At 50.7% G+C, this 13,434-nt stretch overlaps 8 protein-coding genes across 8 annotated transcripts; 5 read left to right on the plus strand and 3 right to left on the minus strand.

The window, feature by feature from the left end:
- Nucleotides 1-413: 413 nt before the first annotated feature.
- MRS44_011318 (uncharacterized protein) lies at nt 414-1,664 on the plus strand (the record flags this gene model as incomplete). The annotated part of the gene is made up of 1 exon (XM_065619693.1): nt 414-1,664. The coding sequence occupies one exon, from the start codon at nt 414-416 to the stop codon at nt 1,662-1,664; it is 1,251 nt and encodes a 416-aa protein (XP_065475765.1).
- A 1,003-nt stretch (nt 1,665-2,667) lies between these two features.
- MRS44_011319 (uncharacterized protein) lies at nt 2,668-3,082 on the plus strand (the record flags this gene model as incomplete). Its single annotated transcript, XM_046280989.1, has 2 exons — nt 2,668-2,842; nt 2,901-3,082. The coding sequence occupies 2 exons, from the start codon at nt 2,668-2,670 to the stop codon at nt 3,080-3,082; spliced, it is 357 nt and encodes a 118-aa protein (XP_046134976.1).
- Nucleotides 3,083-4,117: 1,035 nt separating this feature from the next.
- Nucleotides 4,118-4,950, minus strand: MRS44_011320 (uncharacterized protein; the record flags this gene model as incomplete). Its single annotated transcript, XM_046275742.2, has 2 exons — nt 4,118-4,827; nt 4,923-4,950. The coding sequence occupies 2 exons, from the start codon at nt 4,948-4,950 to the stop codon at nt 4,118-4,120; spliced, it is 738 nt and encodes a 245-aa protein (XP_046134975.1).
- Nucleotides 4,951-5,956: 1,006 nt separating this feature from the next.
- On the plus strand, nt 5,957-6,665 carry MRS44_011321 (uncharacterized protein; the record flags this gene model as incomplete). Its single annotated transcript, XM_065619694.1, has 2 exons — nt 5,957-5,993; nt 6,235-6,665. The coding sequence occupies 2 exons, from the start codon at nt 5,957-5,959 to the stop codon at nt 6,663-6,665; spliced, it is 468 nt and encodes a 155-aa protein (XP_065475766.1).
- A 76-nt stretch (nt 6,666-6,741) lies between these two features.
- On the minus strand, nt 6,742-7,592 carry MRS44_011322 (uncharacterized protein; the record flags this gene model as incomplete). The annotated part of the gene is made up of 2 exons (XM_046283975.2): nt 6,742-7,249; nt 7,303-7,592. 2 exons carry the CDS (start codon nt 7,590-7,592, stop codon nt 6,742-6,744), a joined length of 798 nt encoding a protein of 265 aa, XP_046134973.1.
- A 991-nt stretch (nt 7,593-8,583) lies between these two features.
- Nucleotides 8,584-9,587, plus strand: MRS44_011323 (uncharacterized protein; the record flags this gene model as incomplete). Its single annotated transcript, XM_065619695.1, has 3 exons — nt 8,584-8,732; nt 8,829-9,219; nt 9,558-9,587. 3 exons carry the CDS (start codon nt 8,584-8,586, stop codon nt 9,585-9,587), a joined length of 570 nt encoding a protein of 189 aa, XP_065475767.1.
- A 1,126-nt stretch (nt 9,588-10,713) lies between these two features.
- MRS44_011324 (uncharacterized protein) lies at nt 10,714-11,400 on the plus strand (the record flags this gene model as incomplete). Its single annotated transcript, XM_046275741.2, has 1 exon — nt 10,714-11,400. One exon carries the CDS (start codon nt 10,714-10,716, stop codon nt 11,398-11,400), a length of 687 nt encoding a protein of 228 aa, XP_046134972.1.
- Nucleotides 11,401-11,629: 229 nt separating this feature from the next.
- MRS44_011325 (uncharacterized protein) lies at nt 11,630-12,391 on the minus strand (the record flags this gene model as incomplete). The annotated part of the gene is made up of 4 exons (XM_065619696.1): nt 11,630-11,815; nt 11,871-12,131; nt 12,179-12,267; nt 12,313-12,391. The coding sequence occupies 4 exons, from the start codon at nt 12,389-12,391 to the stop codon at nt 11,630-11,632; spliced, it is 615 nt and encodes a 204-aa protein (XP_065475768.1).
- Between the last annotated feature and the right edge of the window lie 1,043 nt (nt 12,392-13,434).

The following is a 13,434-nucleotide window of genomic DNA, read 5'->3' on the forward strand; positions in this document are numbered from 1 at the left end:
TCTCGCCTGTGCTTTTCTTGGGGATCGTGCACGCGCCCAGAGGCTCCTCGCAGTGGGCCGTCAAGGCTTAGAGCAAGTAAAACACTCAGTGAAGCCGCCAGCCATGGCACTGACAGAAACAAGTCTACCACCACGACTGCGACAATGTGTAGAAGAGACACGAAGACAACAAACCTCACGGGAATGCAAGTTGAACGTGCTCAGCAATCGCCGGATGACTCGCAAAGTCAACCTGTTCTCGCAGTCGCGGCGTAGAAAAACCTTGACGAGCCTGCAAGCTGCAAGATCAGAGTTTAGCTGCTTCGCGCAGATACGTGGTCATTTTTCTGTTACAAAGACAATTAGGAACTTAAAAAAGCATGAAGCCGTCTAAATGCGGCAGATCCTTCTGCACAACGAATCACACCTTCGCCATGGACAGAACATCCTCGGCCACGGTGCAGAAGATGACAGACTTGACCAGTCCGGATCAGCCGAGTGCTCAAAAATCGGCTTCCAGCCCCTCTGCCGCACCAGACACAGCACCCAAATTAATATCCAAGGTACCTGGGACAAAGTCCGAGGACATCGAGACCAACGCGCTTTTCAGCGATTACCTTGGGTTATCGATTGCACCATTCAATCAACCAACCCACGAAGGCACCAAGGGACTTTACCTGCGCAGAAGAGATACTGGAGCCATACTACTCTTGACGTGCCGGCGTGTTGTATTTGGGGACGGGGTGCCCAACAACGAGTACCGACACGACGGCACCAAGGAAAGCTGGGCCATCATCCAGCCTGGCAACAACACGCTATGCGAACACAAGAGCAGTTTGGAGTTCAGCATTGAATGCGATATTGGCTGGGCGGCGAGGCTGGAGAAAAGGTCTAATATGCCGGAGCGAACCGTGAATGTCGATGCTGAACTGCAGCATCTCAGGCCCAGCATAGCGCTCTGTGAACAGAAGCTGCGCAAGCTTCAAGAGCTAGATGATCCCGCATCGCGCATCATCGGACATGTCATATTTTCACCTCCGTATGGCGTCGGTACAACGACAATGGGCGCCCGGCATCTTCGGGACTGGGCATTGATCGAGCTGCACCAGCACAAACACGAGACTGAACTGACATCTCTAAGAAACAAGATCTTTATCGGAGAGGAGGGCTTTCATACCTGTATCCCTGCAACGCCGCGATCTGTTTTCGGAGCTCAGAGGTCATCGCTCTCCTTCCATCAGCTAAACCACGCTACCGAAGTCCAAGATACAATGCCAGAAGAGGAGTTGAGAGACCCCAAGTCCGCCACGCCCCCGTGGGACCCGGCTATCGTGGTCATGAAGCACGGCGCGGCCACTGGCTTGACAATCGGATCGGTCGCTGAGGCAGTGTCCGTTGTGCGCCGAACCCACGGAAATGTCACATTTGAGTACGAAGAGTGGTGCGCTCTAGGAGATAAGGAGCGCAGGGGCGAAGGCAAACGGAAGATGTTCTCGGCCGCCGGTGACTCTGGCTCTTGCGTATTTGATTCGTTTGGCCGCGTTGTCGGAATCTCGAGCGGTGGAGGACGAGAGGAGCCCGAGAGTGATGGGTTTTATTTCACCCCAATGGAATGGGTGCTAGATGATATCAGGGCCCATGGATACGATGTTGAGCTTCTTCCGCTAGGTCTCGATTGGCCTTGAGTAGTTAGATTTGAATTGAAGAACCTGGAACAAACAGCTCGGCATGCAGGTCTTGAGTGACTTGCAACAATTAGTCTTGGCACTCTCGCCTGTGGGGAAAACAGTCACCATTATCGAGCAGCATGGCTCCTTATGCTGTCAAGTTTCGGAAGATGAGCACCGGCGCTTCCATCCTTGAAGTTCGGCTGAAGATGCCAATATTCCTTGGTCACATATGGCGAAAGGACAATCGATGGATGAACAGGCCATGCAAGGCCAATCGACTGCCTCGATAACTGATCCAGAAGATAGGTAGATAGTCCCGGAAGCATGACTATCCAACACCACATGCAAGTAAATCCTAGCACGAATTATATCACAGGGTAAGCCCTACAGCTGATAGTGGAGATGATCTCAGGTCCCCGAAATTTGGAGCCAGAGATATGCTCGGCGATCACTTGGATCAGATTCCTCCAGCCATCCAACGCCCCCGAGGCGGTAAACACCCAGCATTTTCCTCCCCAGAGTATGAATTAGCGAGCTGGCTGGCGCTATTGATTAAGTTATGCATTTAGTCCTGTGCCTAGCTGCAGATAGGCTAAGGAGGCGCTTCGCCGTCAGGGGGTCTCGGGCCCTCGGGTCATCTTGAACCAGCCCTGGCAGTAAAAGGGCTGCACCAAGTCCGATCTTTAGACCTTTATGCATAGGATCTCTTTGCCAGTGAAGATTGGTCTAGGCCTAATCGCTGCTCAACATAATCTTTCAATGTGCTCGAGACTGTTTCACCATTTGCTACTGGGACAATTTGATGCGGTGAGCTGACCCACGTTATGTCCGCAGTCCAACGGAGTGGCGTTTGCGGCTGAGAAACAATAACGCTCGACTCGCGATGGCATCCAACCGATCGGTTCCAGGCCCCTTAACATTAGAGTCTAGATCTTACAAGGCAGACTTGTGGCTGGAGCCCCTGACTACCAGCTGAGCTTGCTTTAAGCTTATATACCTCTGGGGCATCAACACTAGCATGCCTCTTCACCACCAAACAAACTCTAAACTTCAAGTCAACGACATCACACACTCCAACAGGATGAAGATCAGCTTTCTCCCTCTTGCCCTCGTGGCCAGCCTCGCTACCTTTGGCGAGGCCAGAAACTGCACTCCCAACCTCGATCACTGCGGTCACTACCTGATGGACATTGGTACGTCGGCCCTTTGACGCCATCAGCCATCAAGACTATTAACAAATGTCTCTCCCAGGCCGATACTACACCACCATCGCGGACGAACTCACCCGAGCCACCAAGACGACCTGCTTCAAGAAGGAGCACTTCACCAACGCTCTCTTCGCATGCGGCACCAACGGAAGCATCAAGTACAAGAAGTTCTGTAAGAACGGATGCCAGGTCAACTCGGCTGGTAAGCACGATTACTGCCTGTAGGCTTGAGGCGGTCGGTTCAGCTTTGTATGCTAGCGAGTTGGGAAGTTTGTTAGTGTAGCACTAGTAGCGCTATTGATGTAATGTTCAACGCCACGCCACATCGTCCATGATCTGTCTCGCTCTAAAGGTTCTCGACTCTGTTTTGTATGCTTCAAGAATTTCTTGGCTATGGTTCCGTTTGTGGTGCTAGTTGGCGCCAGGACGTTGTAGAAGGGGTGTCCAGATGGGCTGTAAATCCTGCACAGAAGGGGGAGAATTTTGAGGCTCGACATTTGGCAGATAGAATGGGTTACGAAACATCATCAAGAGCCACTTGGCGCCCACCAGCGGTGACACTCACATTATTAGTTTGGGAAAGACACGGTCCCAAGTCAGAGAGCATGTGGCTACCTCTATTGACTCAATCTTTATCCCATGAACGGTCCCGACCAGGCGAGACGGGAGTGGAAGTAATAAGAACAGGGAACGGGGAGGCATATCCGGTTGTACGTTGGGCTCCCGCTGAATGAACAGTAGATTAATATGCACTACAAATTATCATTCACGGGGTAGGCAGGTTTTCGAGATCGCGGACATGTAGCGGCAGATTTCTCTTCATGTTCTCCAACACTCTCAAGAACACAGCCCACCAGGATAACAAACAGTGACAGGTGGTTGAATCTTCACTTCTTCGGCTTGAGACAAGGGAGAGACTCCCACAGAAGCTCAATATAAAAGAGTACATTCTACAATTGAGACTCCAGGGCGCTTGAGTGGGCGAAATACACAGGCTGTGCATCTGGGTTTGCTGTTACAAGCGCCAACCTTGTTGAAGTCAGTGGTGGATCGAGTAAGAATATTGGCCACAGAAAATTACAGGCGTACCAAGCCCGGTAGTGACCAAATTAGTACCTTATTGGGGATGAAACCGGGGCCCAAAATCGTGGACAAGATAGCTCGAGAGGGCCTTTTGGAGCGCCCCACGCACCCAAGACGAGGAGGGGATCAGATGTTCCTGATGATCTTCAAGCATGTGATTGAGTGCAACTGCAAAAGCTACTGAAACTCGTAAAATCTATCAGAGTAGGCCGCGAGAGCATCTCTAGCTACCACCTTGACAACTGCCTCCGACTCCCACGAGCATTGCTGCTCGGGAGCAGGATATCCCACCCACTGACACTTGAACTGCCGCTTGGCACCCTCTCCACGACTAGCAAGAACCCGGAAAACATGGTATACGGCGTCGGGGCCGAGGTTTAGAGCACAACAGCGTCCACCCTCGGATCTCCAGTAGGCGTAAAGCGTGCGAGCCGCATCCTCCTGGAGACGCCACTCGTCCTCCCAGGTCTGTATCTCGAGGTCCACCCATTTGACTCGGATCTGGACTCTTGTTGGGTCAGAGGGATCGATTCGATGGTCAACCAAGTCTTGAATGGTGTAATAGTCTTCGTAGGCCTTTATCGGGGAAGGGCCATCGGTCGAATACGGGAGGCGACTGGTGTGGCTTGTCGTTGACTCGTTGGCCAGCTTGGAGAGAGCTGCAATAGCGATTTCACGTTCAGAAGGCACCATGGCTGCATCAGTGCTTCGGTATTCCTCTTCGAAGACAGTGCCCTCGGCCGTGTCAATGGCACCGGGGCTCCTATCCATGTCGGACTCGGATGCAATGTCGCGGAAATCGAAGTGGAAACCATTGTCGAATGCTTCTGGGGAACGATCTTGGTCGGGTACTGGCTGGGGAAGGTCGTTTTCGGGCTCGGATCGAGCTAAGGACGGCAGTAGTTAGCAGGTTGTCTAGGAGTCAACAGAGGTGGCTCTTGGTTCCCAAGCCAGGCCACGTCAGAAGAACAGGAGAACTCACAGTCGCTGGCCGAGACGATCCCGGACATGGCCAAGCATATTGATGCAGGCGGCTCAGTGCAAGAGAGGGTGATGAGCAGAGTTTTCCATTGCTCATGACCTGTACAGGCTACAGCCCATCTCCCGCACGCGTTTGTCCATCAGGGGCATCTCGTTGTTTGCTCACGGGAAGCTGCTTCAAAGCGTGGGGCGATGACGGTATTACAGTCATGTGAGGGACTTTCCCGTCTCCAGGCGAGCAGAGTCGCGGGAGAACGAGGAAGCGATTGCATTGGACATGTTGAAGATATTACAAACGATCAGAACAAGGGCAAGTCGAGTCAACAAAGCAGTTGCGATAACCTGTGCGACGGCCCTTCATCATTGTGGGGTGGAACTTGTTGTGTGTGCCTGAGGCACCCAGACCCACCTCACCGTCAGGTTATCCGTAGTCTAGCCATACACACGCGGTCCACAGCCTCAGTACTGGTTCACTTGACAACAAGGTAAGCTAGATCTCATTGATGCGTTCTTCCACTTACACGTTATACGCTAACTCTGCTGCCTTTTAAGGACTGGCTTTGAAATCCTCAAGTTGCTGGAGAAGAAATGTTGTGCAGTGGAAAACAGTGGGGATATGAATAGGTAGCAAGCATAGTGAACAAGCTTGCTGAGAACCAGCGTGTTTCTGTGTACATGAGTCCTAAACGGCATGATCGCGGCCAAGCAAAGCCAGCCACACCACGGAAGAAGAAGATCCCTTGAACTGATGAGGCTGTTACTAGCCGTCTGTCTCGGCTGTTGAGGGTCATCTGGGTTGTTGAGGCGGCGACAGCACAGGTGACAGGTCTCAGTTCGAACTTTGTCAGGTGTTCCCCCAATAAACAAGTATGACTCTGTCATCAAACATCTAAAACTCTTCGTTGCAGTTGTAGCAGGTATATAGGTGAGGCCGAGTGCCCGACCTGGCTCTAATCCTCTGTTACAGTAACTCATCAACATTCTCCTCACATTCAAGCCAAGCCGGCTCTGAAGTACCTCGCCGTATTCGACAGTATGGAACGCAGCTTGAATGCCGCATCGACTGCAACTGGTATGTCTCTCCTCGGCAAATACTGCTATAGATAGATCTGTTGACCACATGCCTTCATTAGTGCCGCCTCGAGACTTACGGCCTCTGATTCTATGCGGCCCTTCAGTACTAGAAAGGGATGCCCTCATGCGCAAGCTCTGGGACCTCTTACCTGGCTCTTTTACAATCGCTACACACCATACCACGAATATACCGATAGATGAACAACTCAGCTTGGATAGTCACTACTACATATCCTCAGATGAATTCCTCAACATGGCCTCCAGCGGCGAATTCGCCACATATGGTACATACGGTGACCACTCCTCGGGGGTATCGAGGCAGGCCATTGCGGCGGCGTCAGCAACGGGGCGCATAGTGGTCATGGAGGTTGATATGCGAGGCGTTGAGCAGCTAAAGGCCATCCCTGGGTTCGATGCTCGATATGTATTCATCACACCGCCAAGTCTTGACGTCTTTGAGGCCCGTCTAAGCATGGAAACTGCAGGAATCTACGAGCCTGTCAGGCGACTCATGGTGGAGTGGGGTATTGCTCGTGTTCCCGAGGAAGTGGAAGAAGCTGAGCTAGGATATTCTCGCGTTCCGGGAGTATATGACTTAATTCTCCCAAGTGAAAATCTCGATGAGGCTTTCCAAAAACTTGTTAATTATATTTATAGCTCTGACTACTAAAGCGATGGAATTAATAACCTATCTGAGTACAAGGCAGCCGCTCGATACACCCTTTAATCCATTGTACAATCATCTTCTACAAAAGCATAGCAGCGCCCCCAACAAGAGCAGCAAGACCAGCCACAAGAGCGCTTTGGGCCAATCCGAGGCCAATAGCATGGCTGACCTCGACGGGAGTGCCTGGACCAGTGCTGGGCGCTGAGGTGGACGTAGCCTTGGCGGTGTCATTACCCTGGGCCTTGGATGACGTGGTCGCTTGAGTCGGCAAAACAGGCTCAGATGGAAGTTGAAGCTCAGACGAAGTCTCTACTGCAGCCTCGGAGGTCTCAGATGCGGTCGTCTCGACACTCGTGCTTTGAGGCTGGGCGGTCGTGGTCGGGATCGTGGTTGTCTCGTCGTCATCTTTGCCATCCAGCTTCTTGAGACCCGCAGTGATAGCGACAGGGTAAAAGTAATGGTCGGGCCTGGAAGTTGGCTCAATCGTCACGCTGGTGGTCCTCTTGCCATCGATTACGGAAATGTCGGTCGAAGTGCAGGTCGCTGTGCTTTGCTCGGGGTAGATGTCGCACCGGATATCCTGAGACCTGGAGGGAGGCTATTAATTGACTTGCCAACGCTTGTATCTGGCATAACTTACCGGGTGTACAAGACATCATCATACAGATGAGCACTCCGGTCAACCCAATTGATGGACAAGGTGGAGGGTCCTCCGACAATTGTCTTGGGGTTGGAATCGCACATCTTCCAGTCCAGGGTGATGCCCTTGCAGCCAACAGCGAGAGTTGTCGCGGCGCCCTCAACGCCGACGACGGATGCGGAGAGATACTCTCCATCCCAATCGGGCATCATGAAGCTGACATAGGCCGTAGTCTCGGCGGTCGCGACGGCGGCAAACGCCCCGACGAGGAGAGGAAGCGAGTGGGTCATTATGGATAGTTCCTGGTGATGGAGACGGCACAAGACAAGAACAAGAGACGGCAGCAACGGATCTTGAATGCGTGATTCTTTTAAAGAAGCAGAAGCGGCTGCACTTTAAGGGCCCAATCCCTTGTCGCATTTCGAGTGTTGAGCTGAAACAGGAACCCCATGTCTTGAGTGGGACTGGCGTGCTCTTGTTGATTCAGCCCCTGGCCAACGGGCGCCTAATTGGTTTAAGCTTAATTGTGAGTACCTTGGTCGGCGATCATGCTGCAGGGGCCTCTGGAGTTGGGGTTAGCCATGTTCTGATCGTCATGGCAGACCTCCCCCAAAGCCGACAGCCTGTTCAGATCCATGGGTTTCTTTGTCTATTGCCATTTTCTTTCACAAATCACACACCAATGTCAAAATTATAGTCTAATTTTAGAATCGAACCCGTCACGCATCAAAGACTTTGGTGCCACACCACAAGGGGTACAAATGCTTGGTCAAGGGCTCGACCAAACGTTGGTGGGTGGGCTTCTGAGCAACTCAACGGAAATAACGCAGCCGTAGGGGTACAAATGTATTCGACAAACAAAGGAGCAGCCCCAAAAGCGGACTTGTGGATGCAGGTAGTGTAGCTGTTCTTCGCGTCATGTAGGTCACGGCACTTCAGGTGATTGGGTTGGATTGCCGTTAACTGTTGATACCCGTCGCTTTAATTATTGCGGCTGGCAGCCTCACTTAGGGACTCCATCGGCATGCCCGCGACCGCAGTTATCGATAAAGCAGCCTTTGTACCTCCTTTCAGGATTACAGGGCCGCCGACCGCTTTTAGTGGCAATTCAATTAAGAAATGAATTTACGGCAGATATGTGAAAAAAGATAGCAAGGCTCTATTCCTCCCTCATTTTATGAATGTGCATCAGCAGAACACATCAGTTCAAGACAGTCACATCAACATCCATCCAACCAACCAACCAACCAAACGCGTTACAAGTTACCTCTAATGCAGACCATGTGTTCAACTGAGCAAGTCATTGTCCCAGCTGAGGAATCTGTGCCTCGAGACCGGCTCTCTGGTTTGCCCAACGAGATTCTTCTCGAGATTTTTCCACGCCTCGACACGTGGATCGACTCCCTGAATCTCAGCAAGGCGTCCACGAGGTATTATAAACCCCTCTTATGCCAGCTATACAAAGAATCCGACTGATATCCCTTCTGCATCGCGGTTCAGACGGGGAACACCGCTACCCTCGATAGGTGCCATGAGTTTGGAGCACCGCTGGATAGCCCCTTAGAGCTCACCAGATGGGACGATTATCCCGGCGCCCGGCCGCTCATCTTTGCCATTCGTCATTATCAACTTGCTGCAGTCGAATGGCTGCTTGCTCATGGTGCTGACCCCAGCGATCCTAATATCTTCCAGGAGGCGCCGAGTCGCTGGATGGTATTATCGCTTCTCCAAATAGCTCGCGAATTGCCTGAGGAAAGTACGATTCCAGAAGAGGAAGAGCATGATTCTGACGATATCATCTCTCATGATTCTGACCATAGCATCGAAGATGATTATGACGATAGCATTGAAGATGATTATGACCATAGCATCTCGGGCATATCTGCTTCGCCGCCCAGCTTATCCAGGTGGATTAGGGTTAGTAGAGTGGTTACGAAGAGTAAGATAATCGCCGCCTTGGAGAGAGCTGGATCTCGCGACTACCCTTGGAATTTAATGATAGGTTCTCAGGAGGCGGAATAAAGCATTTCAAGTGGACAACCTATTCACAAGCCCAAAGGAGAGCGAGGTATACAGGTACATCTGTCAGATTTTCAAGCAATTAAATTATGTATGTAAAGTATGTAAGAAATAAACTTTCTCAAATACCCCTAATCCAACGGGACATCAAGTCAAGGGTAGAAGTGATTAAGCCAAGCCACAAAGAAACAAGGTCCCTGACCGAAATGTCGGTTCAGAGCTGCCACCCGGTCTAGGGCCCAAGCCGCCATGCCAAGATCCAATAACACGTGCGGTAGTACCCGTCAGCCTGGGATCCCTCAATGCAGTGGCTGTTGCTGCCTTCACTCATGTCAAGATAACTGACAGGTCACTAATAGAGCCATAGTGCCATAAGGGGCAGCCCAGCACCCTTGCCTTGTCAATCAAGCCATTTGTCGCATCCTCAACGGTAGAGGCTTCAAGCACGAAAAAGCCCATCACGGCCCGAAACATGAGAGTCTCATGTCCAGATGAACTACGATGACCAGTCACATCACATCTCCAAGGCCGAGTCGTCTTCCATCAAGATAAATTACAGCCTCTGGTCCTGTCCCTATGGGGGCCCTTCCTAAAGCATCACCCTTCTCTTCTACTCTTCTTCTTGTTTTTCAATGACATCTTGACCGTACACAAGATAAAAAAAAAACACTCCAAGAAAACACATGACAGCATCAAAACCCAATGCTGTAAAACACTGCAACTTCCCTCCTCTTCTACTCCTCAGTTCATCTTGTTCCCTGGAGGAACCCTTCAATACTTTTTTTTCTTAGTTTGGTTTTCATTCCTCTCAGTTCTTTTCTACAACCCGGTGTACACTATTCCCTAGAGGAACCACCTAGCAGCAGAGAATATGGACTGAGTTCATATGTTTGAGACGGCGATGGTTTCGTTTGTTCAGCGTGCTAGATAGAACGGGATATCAACTACAAGATCGGATGCACATAGTCGAGGCCTGTGTGCTCTTGAGGCAGAATGTATATGAAAGCCTATCCCTGTTCAATATTTGCTCTCAACAACTCCGGATGTTCGGTAAATTCACCAACTTGGCAATCTCCCATTAACCTAACCTACTGCTTCTCAACTTAGCCGACTTTTGTTCCCCACTCTATCGTCACGACATGAGCTTTACCTTTTTTGGTGTGCAGTAGCGACAACAAGGTCAGGTGACAACCTTCATGATTCTGCATCTCAAGTTGGTCAACGAATCCGCCAGACTCGTTGAATACTGCATGACGTCGAAGTTTTTTCTGGGATTCTGATTTGGCAGGAGTAACGCTTGTGGAATATAAGTATCAGATTCTTGTTTCGATTCAGGCACGCCCACTTTCGCTCTGCAAGAAGACATCCAAATCTCATCCTATTCATTCTATCATGACACCATCCGACCCCAAGTGGCAGCCTCGCGCCATCATTTTTGATCTCCTCACCGGTCTCCTCGACTCTTGGACCTTGTGGGACGCGTCGACGCCCTCTAAGAGCGAGGAAGAAGGCAGACGCTGGCGCGGTCGTTACCTCGAAATCACTTTCGGCGCAGGCTCTTACGTACCCTATGAAACCCTCGTTAGACAAGCCGCGTCTGATGTTGGCCTGCAGAGCTCAGCTCCAGATGCTCTACTTCAGAATTGGGAAAACCTGAAGCCTTGGCCCGAAGTTGCCTCCGTACTCCAGACGCTCAGATCTCAAGGCTTCCAGCTAGGCGTGGTGACCAACTGTTCGAAACATCTGGGGCATTTAGCTACCCAGCAAGTTGAGAAGTATGCCAGCTTGGAAGTTGACAACCCGTTCAAATTCGATACCACCATTACGGCTGAGGAGAGTGGGTTTTATAAACCGGTCGATAAGGCATATCAAGCCATTCTAGCCGCCATGGGCCTTGAGGCGAGTGAGGTGTTGTTTGTCGCGGGCAGCGCTGGAGACGTCGAGGGCGCGACAAACGCAGGAATGAAAGTCGTGTGGCACAATAAAGTTGGTCTGACTACAAAGGGCGAGGCAGTGCCGCTTCGGGAAGGGAGCACTTTGACTGAAGCTTTGAAGGACTACTTGAGGGTGGACGAATGAAAGATGTCAATCCCCAGAAAGCGAGATGGATCATCAAATGAATAGGATTGTTACTATATGTTTGTGGGAGACATGTACGCAATGAAAAAGCGTGAAATAACTCCAAGAGGTGAAAACGAAACGAGATGTACGACACTCGAAAGACCAACTCCTTCCTGAACTACTACCGTACCACACGAAACTACCTAAAGCGCCTCGTTGCCTTGCCCTTCACAGGTATTGAAATTGACTAGATCAATCCATTCAAAAACTCAAAAATGATCCTCATCGCCGAGTCAAAGTCCATTGCTGAGACAAGATATCCTGTCATGGACATGGACATCTGCACCAGGGTGTTCAGGCTGACCTTGGCGAGGAGCGCTTTGACAACGCTAAACATCATCTCGAGGATTGTATCTACAGGCGACATCCCCTTCTGAGATTGCCATGTTAGCCACTGACTCGGTTTGGTCTCACCTGGGAAGACTCACCGCGAAATAGCGTATATAGTTGGCTATCTGTCGAAGCATGTCTTCCACCATGATATTTAAATTGATGGAGCTGATTATCTGGCCGGAAACCTTGACAGCGTCTTGAGCCAAAAGGTTCCAGTCAAGTTCGCCCTGATCCGTTAGCCAAGTCATGTACTGGGTAGTATTCTGGCTTACAGAGTTCATCTCATCGAGCGTGTTTTGAACAAACCGTTTCAAGTAGCCGTCACCTCTTGTAGGTGGTTCCTTTGTCGTGGTTTTCTTGATGATCGATCAGCTACGTATCAATCAACGCGTGGAGGACTTACATCAGATCCTGGGATCTTGACAGTGGTGGTGGGGTCATCGCCGGGAGCTCTAGCGACCAGGTTCGGGGAGTCGACGATGGGGGAAAGCCCTGGGTCTTGTCAGAGCAGTCTTCATGATCATGGAGATGGGTTACCTGGGTTCGCGTTGGGCATTGCCAACGCAGGCCCAGCCATTGCGGCGAGCAGGACAGAGACGGCGCTGAAGAACTTCATTTTGAAGTAAAAGAAACGAACGACAGATACAGAAAGACTTCTGCGATGGGGGATGAAGCGAATGTACGGTCTTGTAGACAACGAGTGGCAAAAACTTGCAGATTCCCAGAGACGAGAGAGCGTCGAGGCCGAATATTTATGACCAAGTTGTTGCTTAGTAGGTATCTATAATGATCGCCCTCTATATCACAAGCTTGGCTGGCGCAACAAACTATCGATGCACGGTGATGCATACCATACAGTGTTCTCCTTAGCCGTATAGCCTGCTGACCGACTCAGAAGCCATCGGGTGTTGATCGACGCTGCTCCAATAGTATAAATCACATGAAAGATAGGCACTACTCGAGTAATTGACTTTAATTGTATGCACCTGCACCGAGTAGCTACCCCATTACTAGAGAAGAGGACCTGCATCTTCCTGTCGGCGCCACCGCCTCGGACCGAATGAAGTTGAGATTACCGATCCCACGGCGATGGTAAGTTTGACCATGAGATAAATGTGCATTAGGGCAAGGGGTTAGAGTCTGACATTGGTCCTGCTCATGGTGTCAAGGTTCAGGTTATTTGAGCTAATTTCTCTAGCTCTAAAATAAAAGAGTTTGGGCTTTGGGGAACACGAGAAGTCTAAGAAGGCGGTACCAGCCTTTTATGAGCATTATTTTCATCATCACGGAGGAAATGCATTCTAGTGAGCGAGTAGAATGAGCTGGGAAGGATACGATTGATCCGCATCACTCGATTCGTTCATGAAATGGGCCTTTTTGAGTATTGACCTGAATTAGATGCGCCCCTATACGGCTGGGTGATGTTTCTTCCTCTTATCCAGACATAGTGTATCAGCCGCTGTGGGCTTAGGGCCGTTGCGCGACTGCAGAATTCAATATCACTGACCTCAGCACACCAAAGCACCAATCGGGTGATTGATTGGCGTTCTTGCTAAGTGCTCAGCAAGGCCTGAATCCATGGTGCCAGTTGTATCTAGGCTGCCCAGCCACTGCTGCTTACAACCAACGGATGCAAGATAAGTGCATTCACACAAGCAA

Source organism: Fusarium solani (genome assembly GCF_023522795.1).
Source record: "Fusarium solani strain SB1 chromosome Unknown bctg00000007, whole genome shotgun sequence".
NCBI classification, from domain to species: Eukaryota; Fungi; Ascomycota; class Sordariomycetes; order Hypocreales; family Nectriaceae; genus Fusarium; species Fusarium solani.